The sequence below is a fragment of the Manis pentadactyla genome, chromosome 4 (genome assembly GCF_030020395.1).
Source record: "Manis pentadactyla isolate mManPen7 chromosome 4, mManPen7.hap1, whole genome shotgun sequence".
NCBI lineage: Eukaryota > Metazoa > Chordata > Mammalia > Pholidota > Manidae > Manis > Manis pentadactyla.
The window spans coordinates 122,453,145-122,467,129 of NC_080022.1; the positions used below are offsets into that span (position 1 = coordinate 122,453,145).

At 41.7% G+C, this 13,985-nt stretch overlaps 3 protein-coding genes across 10 annotated transcripts in view; 2 read left to right on the top strand and 1 right to left on the bottom strand.

Annotated features, from left to right (window-relative positions):
- Positions 1-1,406, top strand: part of ADORA2B (adenosine A2b receptor) — a 33,772-nt gene extending 32,366 nt beyond the window's left edge. For both annotated transcript variants that reach the window (XM_057500821.1, XM_036920656.2), the window contains exon 2: positions 1-1,406. In XM_057500821.1, coding sequence (XP_057356804.1) covers positions 1-664 — 664 coding nt within the window. In that variant the 3' untranslated portion in view covers positions 665-1,406.
- Positions 1,402-12,974, bottom strand: ZSWIM7 (zinc finger SWIM-type containing 7). Of its 3 annotated transcripts, none has more exons than XM_036920660.2 (5): positions 12,735-12,974; positions 10,603-10,624; positions 8,003-8,105; positions 3,214-3,318; positions 1,402-2,607 (listed from the first exon to the last, which is right to left on the bottom strand). In XM_036920660.2, the coding sequence occupies exons 1-5, from the start codon at positions 12,943-12,945 to the stop codon at positions 2,491-2,493; spliced, it is 558 nt and encodes a 185-aa protein (XP_036776555.2). In that variant the 5' UTR covers positions 12,946-12,974; the 3' UTR covers positions 1,402-2,490. The 3 variants fall into 3 exon arrangements, with proteins under 3 accessions (XP_036776555.2, XP_036776558.2, XP_036776557.2); XM_036920662.2 differs by lacking the exon at positions 1,402-2,607 and adding an exon at positions 2,614-2,988 and having other exon boundaries at positions 12,735-12,945; XM_036920663.2 differs by lacking the exon at positions 3,214-3,318 and having other exon boundaries at positions 12,735-12,945.
- TTC19 (tetratricopeptide repeat domain 19) overlaps positions 12,973-13,985 on the top strand; it is a 26,216-nt gene continuing 25,203 nt past the window's right edge. For 2 of the 5 annotated variants that reach the window (XM_036920651.2, XM_036920653.2), the window contains exons 1-2: positions 12,973-13,259; positions 13,343-13,470. In XM_036920651.2, the coding sequence (XP_036776546.2) occupies positions 13,076-13,259; positions 13,343-13,470 (312 nt within the window). In that variant the 5' untranslated portion in view covers positions 12,973-13,075. Of the gene's footprint in view, positions 13,260-13,342; positions 13,471-13,838; positions 13,929-13,985 lie in introns of those variants that run through there. The other 3 variants (XM_036920648.2, XM_036920652.2, XM_036920654.2) reach the window with 3 other exon arrangements.

Consider the following 13,985-nt stretch of genomic DNA (forward strand, 5'->3'; position numbering starts at 1 on the left):
GTACAAGAGTTTGGTCACTGGGACCCGAGCCAGAGGAGTCATTGCTGTGCTCTGGGTCCTTGCCTTTGGCATTGGCCTGACCCCATTCCTGGGGTGGAACAGTAAGGACAGTGCCACCAACTGCACAGAGCCCCGGGATGGAGCCACAAACGAAAGCTGCTGCCTTGTCAGGTGTCTTTTTGAGAATGTGATCCCCATGAGCTACATGGTGTACTTCAATTTCTTTGGGTGTGTCCTGCCCCCACTGCTCATAATGCTGGTGATCTACCTCAAGATCTTCATGGTGGCCTGTAGGCAGCTGCAGCGCACGGAGCTGATGGACCATTCGAGGACCACCCTCCAGCGGGAGATCCACGTAGCCAAGTCCCTGGCTACGATCGTTGGGATTTTTGCTCTGTGCTGGCTACCAGTACATGCCATCAACTGTTTCAATCTATTTCAGCCAGCGTGGGCTAAGGATAAGCCTAAGTGGGCAATGAACATAGCCATTCTCCTATCACATGCCAACTCGGTTGTCAATCCCATTGTCTATGCCTACAGGAACCAAGACTTCCGCTACACTTTTCATAAAATCATCTCCAGGTATGTTTTCTGCCAGACAGAAGTCCTCAAGAATGGGAATGGGCAGGTGGGGGCACAGCCTGCTCTCGATGTGGGCCTATGACTGATGCTCTTTGAAAAGGCATGAATTTACAATCAACAAAGGGACAGGACTTGACCGGCTGATGGTCATTGTGAAAGACAGCTACGCGTCACAAGCTTAAGGATTGCCTCTTCTGGACATCACCACACATCTAGCTAATATGTACATGTTATCAGCAGGCTCCAAGGGTTGACAAATGTATTTCTTGTTCTCTCTGGCTATACTGTCTGGGCAATGTTGATGGCTTGAATGGACTGTAATAGGCTATTTTGCTTTGTTAAACATTTGTTTTTCATGGTAGAGAATAATTCAAACTATTTTACTGTGAAACTGTGAACTATTATAACACAAATGTTTAACTTCAAGGCAATGGAAAAATAAAAGTTAACATAATAAAAATATATGTACTTGTTCCCAGGAAAATTAAAAGTATAATTCTTTAAGCTACAAACTGCTCTACTCATTTAGGGAAATGGTACTCTCTTAAATTCTAAAGTAGAATATCATCAGATAACAATTTTGATAACATTCTTTTCCATATATAGCTGACTATCCTAGAGGATGAAACCAGGGAAATTGGCTCCCTTTTCTGCCAGATTCCATGTCCCCCTTCCAGAGCCAGGTAGTGAATTTTACTTCTCTCCCAAGTTCAAGTTTGGCCAAGTTGCTGGATCCCAAAGTGTGAAAATTTTACTAAGTAAAACTATGTAACCTTGTATTAAGTGAAATAAAAATAAAAGAAAAAAAAACTTAGGGTATTGCATTGGTTGTCATACAGAGCTTTTTTTCTTTACCCTTAGAATGCTTAAGCAGTAAATTTATAACTGGCCCAAATTTCCCAACTAGAAAATTCTTGATATATGATTTTATTTGCCACAAACTCAACATGACAAAAGGCCCTGGCATCTGTCGCCTTCTGCACAGCACCCATTCACCTATTCCATGTTTGTTCCCTGCTTCAGTCCCTTCTGCAGTATCTCTGCGAGGACACTGCAGGTTTATGGACCCTTGCGGAGCCAAAGAATTCCTGTCCTAGAATCCCACGCTGCCTGTGGACAGATGTACCTATTAAAAAAGCTCGTCTTGTGCTGAAGTCTGTCATTTTCATTTCTCATTGTTCCTTTGATTTCTTTTGGGGCCTAAACAAGTCCTATTTCTCTCCCTTCTAACACCGGTCTTGGCATCCCTTTTGCCCTTTCTTCCTCAGGCTGGAAATTCCTGGCAGTTTATGTTCAGCTCCCTTCAGGACATGAGTTTCAGGCCTCCCTTTACTGGCCTGTTAAAAAGCTCAGAACCCGCCACTCTTGCCTTGCTCTGGACACTCCCTTCCTAAGAAGTCTACGTAAGCTTTTCTGCACAAACACTCCAGATAGTGGAAGCTCACTGACACCAGAACCCATTTTTTGTGAACGTGCTGCTGCTCAGTTGCATCTTTGCTCTTATCTTTTATTGTTACAGGATGACTTCTGGACCCAAGGCAGAGAACTAATACTCCTCTGAAATTCATCTTACTCCATTTCATCTACCACTCCAATCTCTCAGAAATTACTAGTTATTTACTTAAGAATCGACTGTGAACAAGACATGACATTAGGCTTTGAGTCTAACATGCTTGATTCCATCTAGAAAATTCTTCACCTAAGGGACTCAAGACGCTGCTTCAGAGTTTTTATGACACATCCTGGGTTCCAACACACAGTCCTTTCTGCAGTCCGGAAGGGAAAATGGACGGTAACAAGTCTCTGGAAGATGCATTTCACCTGTCTTCCATGTAAACCACGATAGGTTAAATGTGTTTCATGACGGGACTTCTATTGTGAAAGATAATGATGCTCCATCTGTGCCTTTTACACTTCTTGTTTCTTCTCCGTCAATAATATATCGGTCAACTGCTTGTCAGAGACACTTAGCTGCTGACAGGTCCTCATAACCTGACTAAGGTAAACTGCCAAGAGATGCTTGCACTGGAATACAAAACATAACAAACCCATTAAAAACTGGCAGGGCCAGCCAGGCTAACCAAGACCTCTCACCACCATCACATTTAGTAGGAAATGTGGGGCACACAGTTTTTGGGCCTTCAACTTACTGCCTAAGAACTGCAGGCAGAGATGAGACAGATGCATTCTTTCTAGAAGCCAGAGGGGACAAAGGAAGTTTCACTTTGCCTGTTTTTTTTCAGGTAACAGTTTAGACCCTGTTGCCAAAGTGAAAACCAACTCAGGCTCCTCCTTTCAGTCCTGTTACACTCTTTCTTCTTTGCTTCCAGAAAGTTAATTGCAGTGGATAACATCCCTGCATGTGTGTGCTCTCCCGGCTCCCCTCCCCAAAGCTTCATCTGCAACCTTTTAAATTAAAAAAATCAAGAAATTGATGTAGTTCTAAAAATAGCACTGCATTTTGGGAGGGTAAACCCAAAGAGATGACTAGCTGAAGTCAAGGACAATACACTACTATTTGTTTCAACATGTAGAGAAATTCCTGTTTTGTACAACTCTTAAACTTCACAGTAAGGCCTAGGAGTTTCTCTCCTAACGTAACTGCAGTGGGACGAGCCATCCCATCCTCACCAGCAGGCTGTCACTCTTCCGTAGCACTGTGAAGGCAAATGCAGGACATGAACAGTAATGACAGGAAGCCAAACATGTGTATGTTTTACCAGAACTTCCAAGTACCTAGAAAGAAAAGGAAAGAGGGGTCAGACTCCCAAAGGTGTGCTGGAAACCCCTTCTTTCCCTTGAATAGATCTCAGGGTTCTGCAAATTGTACTGGGAAGAACTGTAGGAACACTTTACATGAAAGTGGAAAGTACCCTTGTGTGCCCCTCCTTCTCAGTGCTCTGACCTTGAAGCCTTCATACAAGGAAACTGAGTTTCAGGCTGGTTAAACCATCCACAATTTTGTTCACCTACCTAGTGATTCAGAGGGCCCACTGCATGGATGAATATAGACAGGTGGAGTGGGAAACTCCCTTCACCTACACTTCACTGTGGTGTTTCTTAGCCTTTGTCATTTCACAGCCTGTGTGTAAATTTCTAAAGCTTCCACTCACACTTAAAGAGTGTGTGAAAACAGGTAAAAGGTTAGCAGTCAGACAGAAAGGTAGGTCTTCAGAAGAAAATGGGAAAAGCCTTTTGAAAAGCATTTTGAGCAGGGAGAAAAAAGCAAGGTATCTTGCAGAAGAGATGACTCAGCTGCTCAGGATGGTCTCAGAAACAGGCAAGCCTGGATCTGCCTGTTTATCCAGCAGGATGGAAGAAGGACACAGATATGTTAGGGTTGGTAAGAGGCCGAGTGTGGGAGTCAACAACCTCTTGGCCATCAAGGGACAAAGACACAAATTAGGATGTGACTGGACAAACTTGGAGAAATCACTTAAGTTCCTCTACCACCAAGCAGCTAAAAACAAAAATGCTGAGGGCCTTATCCTAGTGTTGATTTCCAAACTGGAAGTGTATTTTGTATCCATGGGAAGAAGGTATGTCCCAAGGGTGGAATTCACCACAGGGCATTCAAACTAGTTTTAGGTTCTAAGATGGCAATTTAAATGAAGAGGCCAGGAGGTTTCTGTTTTGTTTTTTAGTATCATCTCTCCCAGTATCCTTTCGTTCTCCTCCCCTCCTACAAAAAATAAAGCAAGAGCTAAGTCTTCAACCAAAAAACAGCAGGGTTGGAGAGTTGTGCTTCTGTTTGTCATCAGCCAGTGATCACATGATTCAGCTATGTCACTACAATTTTTTGACCTAATCGGTAGAATTCTTCGGGAATTTCTGAATTACCAGAAATGGCCAATGATTTTTGAGGTAAGGGTAAAAAGACGCCTACTGTACACATTAAAATTTTCAGCCTCAGTTACAAATTAGGTACTAAAAAGAACCACATCTTACATATTTCCTATCTCAAGACATTGGTATGTTTTAAACCTATCACCTTGACACCATGTGAATCATGGAGGAATTTCCCTAATGTTACCTAGAAAACTTAAACAGAAGGGAGACCATTAAAGCAGACTGTATTCCACTTTATCCTTGAACAAAACCCACCAACATCCAGCAGTAACATGAACAATTCTTGGGTCTTTAAACTATTACCAATGAATAATACAGATTTTTCTTCCTTTAGTTATCTCCTGTATTTCTTCCCTCTAGATTTACATTTAAGCAGGCATAAGCCTCTGGAATTCTACACTGACTTGAGTGGTCCACTGGTTCCTTCTTACCATAGGTCTACAATCTATCAGAATACTCCTTAGACTCTGCTGAACAAATGCGTGGTGACTGTAGGAGGGGGAGAAATTCTATAGAGGTTCCCTTGCCTGCTCCTTTTAAAGGCTGGCTAAGACTAAAAGTAAATCGCTCAACCGCCTGAGGCAATAAATACTGTGACGACATAGTAAATTTTGAATTTGCTTCTTCCTTATCTAGCCTAGTCAACTAATGAACCTCAGGGATCACCTAATTCAATTCCTTTACTCAATGGAAAAATGACCTCCTATTATAGGAACTGCTCCCAGTTTGTCCACTCATAGTCTGGAATGCTCATCCCCAGGAGGAGAGAGCTTTTTAAAAAAGAAACATGCAGGAAAGAGGATAATCAAACCGATGAGTTGACACATATGAACCTCACTTGGAGGAAGTCTGCTATGGTTTCAGTTAGGCCCTAAGGAGGGTGACCCAGCTAGATGGCCATCCGTTCACAAGGAGAATTTTATTTTATGACTGCTCCAAGTCTCTCAGGGCCCATCACAGTGGTAAACTGTATTTATTGTTCTCTGTGTTCCAGAGAGACTATACATTTCTGTCCTATTAAACACAGGACGGCTGTGTGACCTGGTTTAGCCAGTAAAATGTGAGTAGCCAAGCAGAAATATCAAAAATCGGTGCACACCATGTACTCTTTTCTCTCTGCTATGAGATCCACGATGTTCCAGATACTGGCTGCTCCACCAACTGGGATCCCTGAGTGAAGATGATTTTGCAGCAGAGCTGCAACGGGCTTTTAATGGATACAGAACATAAATAAATATAAAACTGTTTCTGTAAGCCTTTGAAATTTTGGGGTCATTGTTACCACAGCATTAATTCAGCCTCTCCTGACTGATGCATCCCCAGCCTCCTAGGTGAGCTAAATTGTTTATTAAAAAACAACTCAGGTAGCAATGGTGATTTTAGATTAACTGCCAATACACCTGGAGGACAAAAAGAATATTAGGTTGACCTGGGGAAAGATTATTAGCAGGGTATCAAGGCAATGTCTGACTCAATTTTTATCACCTTATAGAACCTCTGAATTAAGCCAAATTCTTGCTGTATTACTATACAATGAAACTATTAAGGTTAACTTGCGGGTGTATATAAGATTTCCACAGCCTCATTTAATTCAAAGTCCAAGCTGATAGCCTCAATTTAGGAAGTATCTTTTGATGAATTACAGCAATGTAATATAATACAGGATGTGTATGATGAAAATTAAACAAGTCACGATAATCCTGAGAGGAACAAAAGGTCAACAAGTATTTCAAACAAAATCTTTTTACTAATAACTTGATCTCAGAGCTAGAGGACAGTTAGAAGTTCATTTGCACAGGTTAAATGTTCTGATACTGGAACTGAGACAAAAAATTCTGAAACGAAGACACTGACAAAACTCAAAGCCCCTTATTGTTTAGAGTATTCTAGCTACATAAGAACAAAAAATAAAAACATGGAAAAGAAAATGGAGACACCTTCTCAAGTATAAACTATTATCTAAAGTTGTGCTTAATCTATAAATTCACCATGAGAAAATTCTAACAGCCTTTTTAAAATAAATACAATCAAAAGTTTTAACTGCAGCACTTAACACTAATTACCCCATTTTCATCAGTACAGAAATGCATAAATATTTTGCTAGGTTGGTTATGTTACAATATATGGCAACTTAATTCACTAAGCAAAGGCACCTATTTGCCCAAGCAGGCTTTCAGTTCATTCACTAAGAATTACCAGATATGGTTCTCAGCTCTGAGAAGTTCATCATTGTCTGGCCAGTGGGTTTCAGTCCCAGGCAAGTTCACTATGGATTCAATGAGACCAAAGAATGACAATGGAATGCTCTTGGGGTGAAAGGGTTTATACCCGACTTTATTCCCACGGTGGCATGTCCATCACTAGAATCCCACCCAGTCAGAGCGAGTCTGCATGCAGCAAGGTGGTCTCTGCCTCTGGGCCTCTCTGCCCCCTGCAGCTGTCTCAGTCTCTGTCCTAGGCACTGCCACCACTCCAGGTCGGCTCTCCTGCAGCTGTACCACCATGTCACCCAGAGCACTGGGTGGCACTCTTTATTATATAAAGTCAATAGCAATGTATTACCCACATGTGTGTAGTGAGCTAGCTGACCAAGGCCAAGTGAGAATCCTGGCCACAGGAACCCTCATTTTATCCACAATCATAAACCAGAATCCAAACACTGAAAAAATTTCCCCTTCCTGGCCATCACCAAGGCTTAGAATATATATATTACCTAGAGCCGATGGTTTCTTTTTTTACTGCTTCCAAGCCAGACACAAAATTTGGAGACTACTGACAATACTTTTATTTCATTCATAATATTCCCTCCACTCGTCCGAGCTGCACTTGTCATTGTCTCCTATGGCTAAACTGGGGAGTGGAAGGGTTGAGGGGAGGTGTGGGTTGGAGTTTGCCTCCTGTTTACATAAAGACAGGCAGAGTGGGAGAGCTCTTAGAAATCCCAGCTGCCAGAGGTGACTGTTAATTTACTTTTCTGCATCTCAGTTTCCTGCAAAATAAATACCTGGCTGGGCTTTCAGTGAGTATTATCAATAACACATGAAAGTAATTTAGAGTCTGTTAAGAAGCTATTTACAAATCCACCTATCTTAAGCTCCAGAAGGCAAAACTAAGATCAAAGTAGGTTGCCTGCACTCAGCACAGTTTGACCCTTAATAAATACTTCTTGACAACAGTTTTGAAAGAGCATTTCTGACAGATGATTCTGAGCATGTGAAACAATCTCAAAATGCATTTTGGCTCTTGCTTGTAGGCAAGAGATAATGAACAAGATGCAGACATCAATACATTTTGGGGGCAGAAAAATGCCTCTATTATCAAACAACGGGAAAGCAAAAGTTGACTGTACTCGATTAGACCTGAGAAAAGAGCTGTTCCACATCAGTTCTATACAATGCTACTAAGTAGAGTTAATAGGTCATATTTATCTTAATTACTAATATACTAATTTTACTAAATTAGTCAAATGTTTTTCAACAATCCAGGAAATAGTTGAAGCTTGCACAGTTTCATGAAAACATTTTGTCCCAAGGAGTTCCTGTTGAGCTAATCCCCACCTCTAAATTTCTACCTGGTAAACACGCCTCCCACTGGGTGATGAGATTAAGGTGATAGACTGTCGATCAACTAGGTCCAAGGCCTGGACAGCCGATAAGCCAAAGACAAACTTCAGCCTGGGAAACAGAAAGGCTTCAGATTAGACTGCCAGGCTCTCAAAAGTTACCTCAGTACCTTGACCCAAAGGATCACCACTGGCATTTTTTAAAAACTCAATTTATTTTAATTTGGAAAAAAAGATAATATATCAGAAACGCTTGTAATCAATCCCGCAGAGTAAATGTTAACATGCTGTTTACAAATAAAGAAGTTCTTTATACAAATGAAGTGCTTCCTATTCTTCTTTCCAACCTCCTTTCATCTAAGGCAACTACATGCATTTGTTGGTTTTCTTCCCATTAACGTTTCTGTTACATCATACATTGTGTGTGTGTGTGTGTGTGTGTGTGTGTGTGTACGCGCAACTACATGCATTTGTTGGTTTTCTTCCCATTAACGTTTCTGTTACATCATACATTGTGTGTGTGTATTTTTGTGTGTGTGTGTGTGATGGGCATTCATTCTGATTATTTCCATTTTACACTATTATAAATGCTCAATTATCCCTGCATATGTTCCTTAGTGCATATGTATGAGAATTCTTCCTCTTATGCAAGTAGAAGTTGAATTGATGAGTCTTAGGATATGTGCATTTTTCAATTTTAATAGGTGCTGTGAATAACTTTCCATAGTGGAAATAGTTATTCCACAAGCACTAATGAGAGTTCTGTTTTCTCCACATCCTCACCAACACCAGTATTATCAAATTTCTACATCAACCATCTGATGGGTGTTATTTGTACTTTTTGGATTAGTAATAAAGTCCAAACAATGTATCAGCTGTTAAACGACATATCAAGAGAAAAATTTGGTATGTGGAAAAATTCTTACTGTATGTTAGGTAAGATTAAGCACAAAACTATTTAGAAACTCACAATCATGTTAAAATTTTTTAAAGAACATCTATAATTATCTCAAAATAAAACATTTAATTGAAAAAACAAAGAAGGCAATAAACCAAACTGTGAGAGTGACTATCACTGGGTGGTATGACTGTTGATGCTTTTATGATTTATTTTCCAAGAACTTTTTTTTTTTTTTTTACAAGTATGGACTATTTTTATAAACTGCAAAATAAAACGGCTGGGTTGAACTAAAACTGAAAAGTTAATGTTTTCATATGATCTGACACAAAATAAGTCAGAACTACTAAGGCTTCAAAATAAGAGATTCCAACAAACCAGTCTCTCTGTACAACCAACTCACTGGAATGGGGAGAGTTTTTAATTTTTTTACAACAAACATATTAAGACTATGGACAAAGAAAAGAAAATAAAATCTGGTGACAACTTAATCAATCACACTTAACTTCAAAACTTACAAAAAAAGTTCTATTAGGAATTTTTTCAAACCCCTCTTGTTCACTTTATGACATACCGTGAACATCTCTTGAATGCAGTACCTTTCTACATCACTTTTAATGGTTACGAAGAATTCCACTGTGAAGATGAATTACTTTTATTTTTCCCAAACTCTATTTTTGGGTAATTAGAGTTTATTAAATCCAATTAAATCTAATTATTCATTAGATTGTTTCCAAGTGTTTTTTTCCCTACCATAACCAATATTGGACAAATGTGCTTTGTGAAATCTTATGTACATCTACGATGAAAGTATTAAGTGAAATTTCTGGGCCAAAGCATGTGTATGTTTTAAAGCTCTTATTGCCTGTTGCCAACCAATTCACTCTTAACAACAGGGTATCAGTTACCCTTTTTTCCATATTTTTGCCAGCATTTGGAACATTATTATGTCTTTTTGTGGCAGCTAGTTTTATAGATGGGAAGCTATATTTATGATCCCTAGTAAGATTTATCATTTTTTCCAAAGTTTTTGGCAATGTTTTATTATTGCCTATTTTCTTTGTTTTAAAAGTAGTAATATTTTAAAATAATGTATAATCTTTATAAAAAATTTACTACAGACAAAGTTTAAGCCCTTCTTTAAACTCCACCACCTTCCTTCTCCCTAAGATAGTCATTGGTATATGCTGGTATATATCTTTCTGGACTTTTAAACACAAGTATATATATATGCAATTAAATGTCACTTATTCCCAGGTAGCTTTCACTTTTTTGCTGTTATTGAGAATGTAGTTACATTTTTGTAAATATATTTGTGTATTAAAGAAAATGATTTTTAATTTCTCTATTTTACAAAATAACTTTCTCTTGGTTTTTAAAAAGTAGTTTTATCATGTACATATAATGATACTTTGTGTTTCTTTGCAGATACTTCTAATTTCTTTTTCATCTGTTAGTCTAACAGCTACAACTTCTAGAACAATGTTAAACAAGAGTGGCAAATTGAACAATATGAGCAATGCCATCTACTGTCAAATAGGGTATTAGCTATTCACTTGAGACAGATTTTTAGCAGTCACGTCAAGAAAATACTGTTTTTAGTTTAATAAGAACATTAAAAAAAATCAAGAGTTGATGTTAAAAAGGTTTGTTTTTTAAGATGCACTAATGCATTAAAAAAAATTCCAAATACAATAGGATATACACTTACGATAATAGATGCTCATCAGGAACTGTAAAATAGGAATGGAAAGAAAGTTAAATGTGTTAAACCAGTGACCAGACATTAAAATCTTTAAAAATAACCAAAAAGATTTTAGTGTAAGATGGCAAATTGAGCCTATGCATCTAATTTCACTCCTTCCCATTATTCCACTAAACAATAATAAAAGGATTTTTTTAAAGAAAGCATAAACTCCCAAAGATGAAGACAGGGAGAAACAATAGCTAAGATACCTTGGAAAAAAGACCTGAGAAAACTTAATCCTAAACTAGCAATGGGGAGAGCCGAACAACAACCTGACTTACCTCCAGAATCAAAATGCCCCACCAAAATGAAAAAAGAAAAAAAGAAAAAACCCTCAGAAATGAGTGGCACCAGGTAGCTCTGGAGGTGGAGATAAAACAGGGGCTAAAATAAGTGAGACTCTTTGAAAGTAAGTTTAAGAAGTTAAAAGGTAGAATAATGTCTGAGGAAATACTATTTCCAACATTTAATTCAATACCTAGCCAAATTATCAATTAACTCTGGGGACAGAAAAATAACTTTTTCAGATATGTAAAGCCTCAAAAAGTACATCTCAAGTACTCTTCTTCAGCAATCTACTAAAGTATGAGCTCTGTAAGGTAGTAAACTGATAAAAAAAAAAATTGTAGGATGTACTAAACCAAAGGCTCAACATAGGTAAAGAGAATTCACAGGCTAATAATAGTAAAGGGAGATTTCAGGACGCAGCAGTCCATATTAGAGCAAGTCAGAAGGCTCTAGAAGAGATCTCTATAGGAAAATGAAACTGACAAAACACTTTATTCACCTGAACATCTTGAGTAGAGATTCGTAACACTGGTAAGGAGTCTGAGGTTGAATTAGGGATAAATACATAGAAAAATAAAGCAGCAAACACAAGAACAACAGTTGTAATTCCAGGGAAAACAAAAGGTTATGCAGGAAAGGAAAAATAATCCTAGCATTAGGCACAGCTGTGACTAAATTTTACATCATACTACAAGCATAAACTCAGAATCTTGATCTAAAAAAAAAAATACCCTTGAAGGATGAGAGTCAGGAAGAGCCCATGACTGTAACAAAAGTTTTTTAAATAGCAGGAAATGGTCTGCTGAAAAAAAAACCTGAATCAATGTCAGTGGTCCCACTGGCATCGTGGGCACCTACGAGGATTCCTCCAAGACCATCACAGTGCATATGAATTCATTCAGACCCAGGGCCCACCCTGGCAACCACTGTTGGAGCTGACTACAGACAGACTGGCTTTCCCTCACCCTTTTTGGGATCAGAACATTTGACTACCTGGCTGGCCTAATCTTTTAAGCATATACACTGCATTAGTTTTAACTGAAATGAGAAAAATAACTCAATCCTTTAAAATCAGTAACTCAAGATAAACCCTTTCAAAATGCAGATCTTTTAAAAACAGAAGCCATCCAAGTGAATAAAAGCAGTGGTTGTTTTAAGGCCTAAAGTGGCCATTTGTACGTTGGTTTAGTAATTCTAAACTAGTTGATGCACTTTGGATTGGAGGTATTTCTCTTAACACTAGTAGGCTGTGAACACGTCTCGGGACCATTTCGGCGAGCAGGTCACAGAGCATCCTCTGCTGGTCACCGAAGGAAAAAGGTACTCGCACGACATCCAGATTTACCCTTAGTCATCGCGCTTGCATGTTGGGTTTTGTGGCTCTAAAATATTTCTTTGCTGAACAAAGTGTATGAGAGCATCCAATTTAAAGTTAACATAAGCTTTTGAGGGGAGAAAACACAGACAAGTTTAGTGATTCCTAGATTCACCTCTCAGTCTCCGCAGGCTGCGGCCCCCGGGCTGGGTGGGCGTCGGTCGGTTCCCGCTTCCCCCAGCGCTGGCGCGCTCCCCGAAGGCGGGGCCGCAGGAACAACTGCGCTTTCCCTAAACATATTTGCAAATTTGGTTTTCCTCTCCCTGCACTCTCCCTCCTCTCCTTCAGAACAGGGGGTTTGAAGATACAACCACGTGTGAAAAAGCGGGGCGAGGGGCGCAGGGGCCCGAAACCAGCGCCCTCAGGCCCACAGACTGCCGCCGCCCAGCCTGCACCGCCCACAACGTAGCCACACACGCCCTCCGGCTCGTACTTCGCGCGCACTCCCGCACCGCCTCGGCCATCTCGTTCAGGAGCTCCTCCACTACAGCCGGCAACGTGACCGCCGGCAACGCAGGAAGGGAAGCGGCCATGGCGCCGGACGCCGCAGGCTCCTCAAAAGGCGCGACGCCCACACGGACCTGCCTAAGTTTCCCGCCTCCAGCCGGGGGCGGGGCGAGGCGCGGTGACGTAGCGTGCGTCATCGCGCACGCGAGCGCCAATGGTGACTCCTCCTCCTACGTCACTGCCCTGCCAATCCGGCGGGCGCTCGGCGCTGGGGGCGGGCGTCCCAGTCCTGCCCTGCCTGCAGTGCGCCGAGGACGCGGCGTGGGCATGTATCGGCTCCTGGTCACTAGCCTGGGCCGAGGCCTCCTACGAGCCGCGGGGCGGTGGCGCCCGTACTGCTCGGCGCGCCTGCTCCCAGGTCTGGCAGGAGGCCGGGCGCCCGAGGTGCAGGTGCCGCCTTTCCGAGTCCCGCCGCACGGCTGGGGCCCGGGCCTGCTGCCGCCGCTGGCAGGTGAGGGGCTGGGGCCGGCCGGCTGGCCGGGCGGGGGCCGGGGCGCGTGCCGGGCCAGGTGATCCCAGAGACCCTTCCCGCAGCGCTCGCCTGGTTCTCGAGGCCCGCTGACGCAGAGGAGGACGAGCAGCAGCGCGCGGGTGGGGCCGCCGCCGACGACGCGGCGGACGAGGCTGAGGCGGAGATCATCCAGCTGCTGAAGCGAGCCAAGGTGAGGCGGGTGGGTGCGCAGCTTGCCGAACACTAGATGGAAGCTCCGAGGGAAAACTGCCCGGAGATAGATAGGTCACGGGCGGTGCTGTAGTGCATCCAGGCTTGTCAGACTGTAAAGCCTGCAGTAACAGGCTGCAGTCTCAGAGTGCAGATGGAGGTGGCACGCAGGCATCGCTCTTTCGTCCAATTAGCGGAAATGTTCCGCAGTTGTTTTTATCAGTGAACCACCCCACATGAATGAACTGGCTTAGAGAATTTTGCACACATGTAGCGTCCTGAAGATGCAGTTTAGTGTTGATTATGCGCGGTGTGGTTCTTTATCTCACGCTTCTTTTCTCCATTTCTTTCTTTTTCCCTTCTTCCTAGGTTATCTCAGCTCTTCCATTGGGCTAACTCCCACCTGGAGGCCAACGACGTCCACATTTATATTCCCAAACTGCAGTGTGCTACTGACATGTCATCTCCACTTTGAGATTCCACCCGCCTTTCAGACTTGACCTGCCTGCCCAAAGC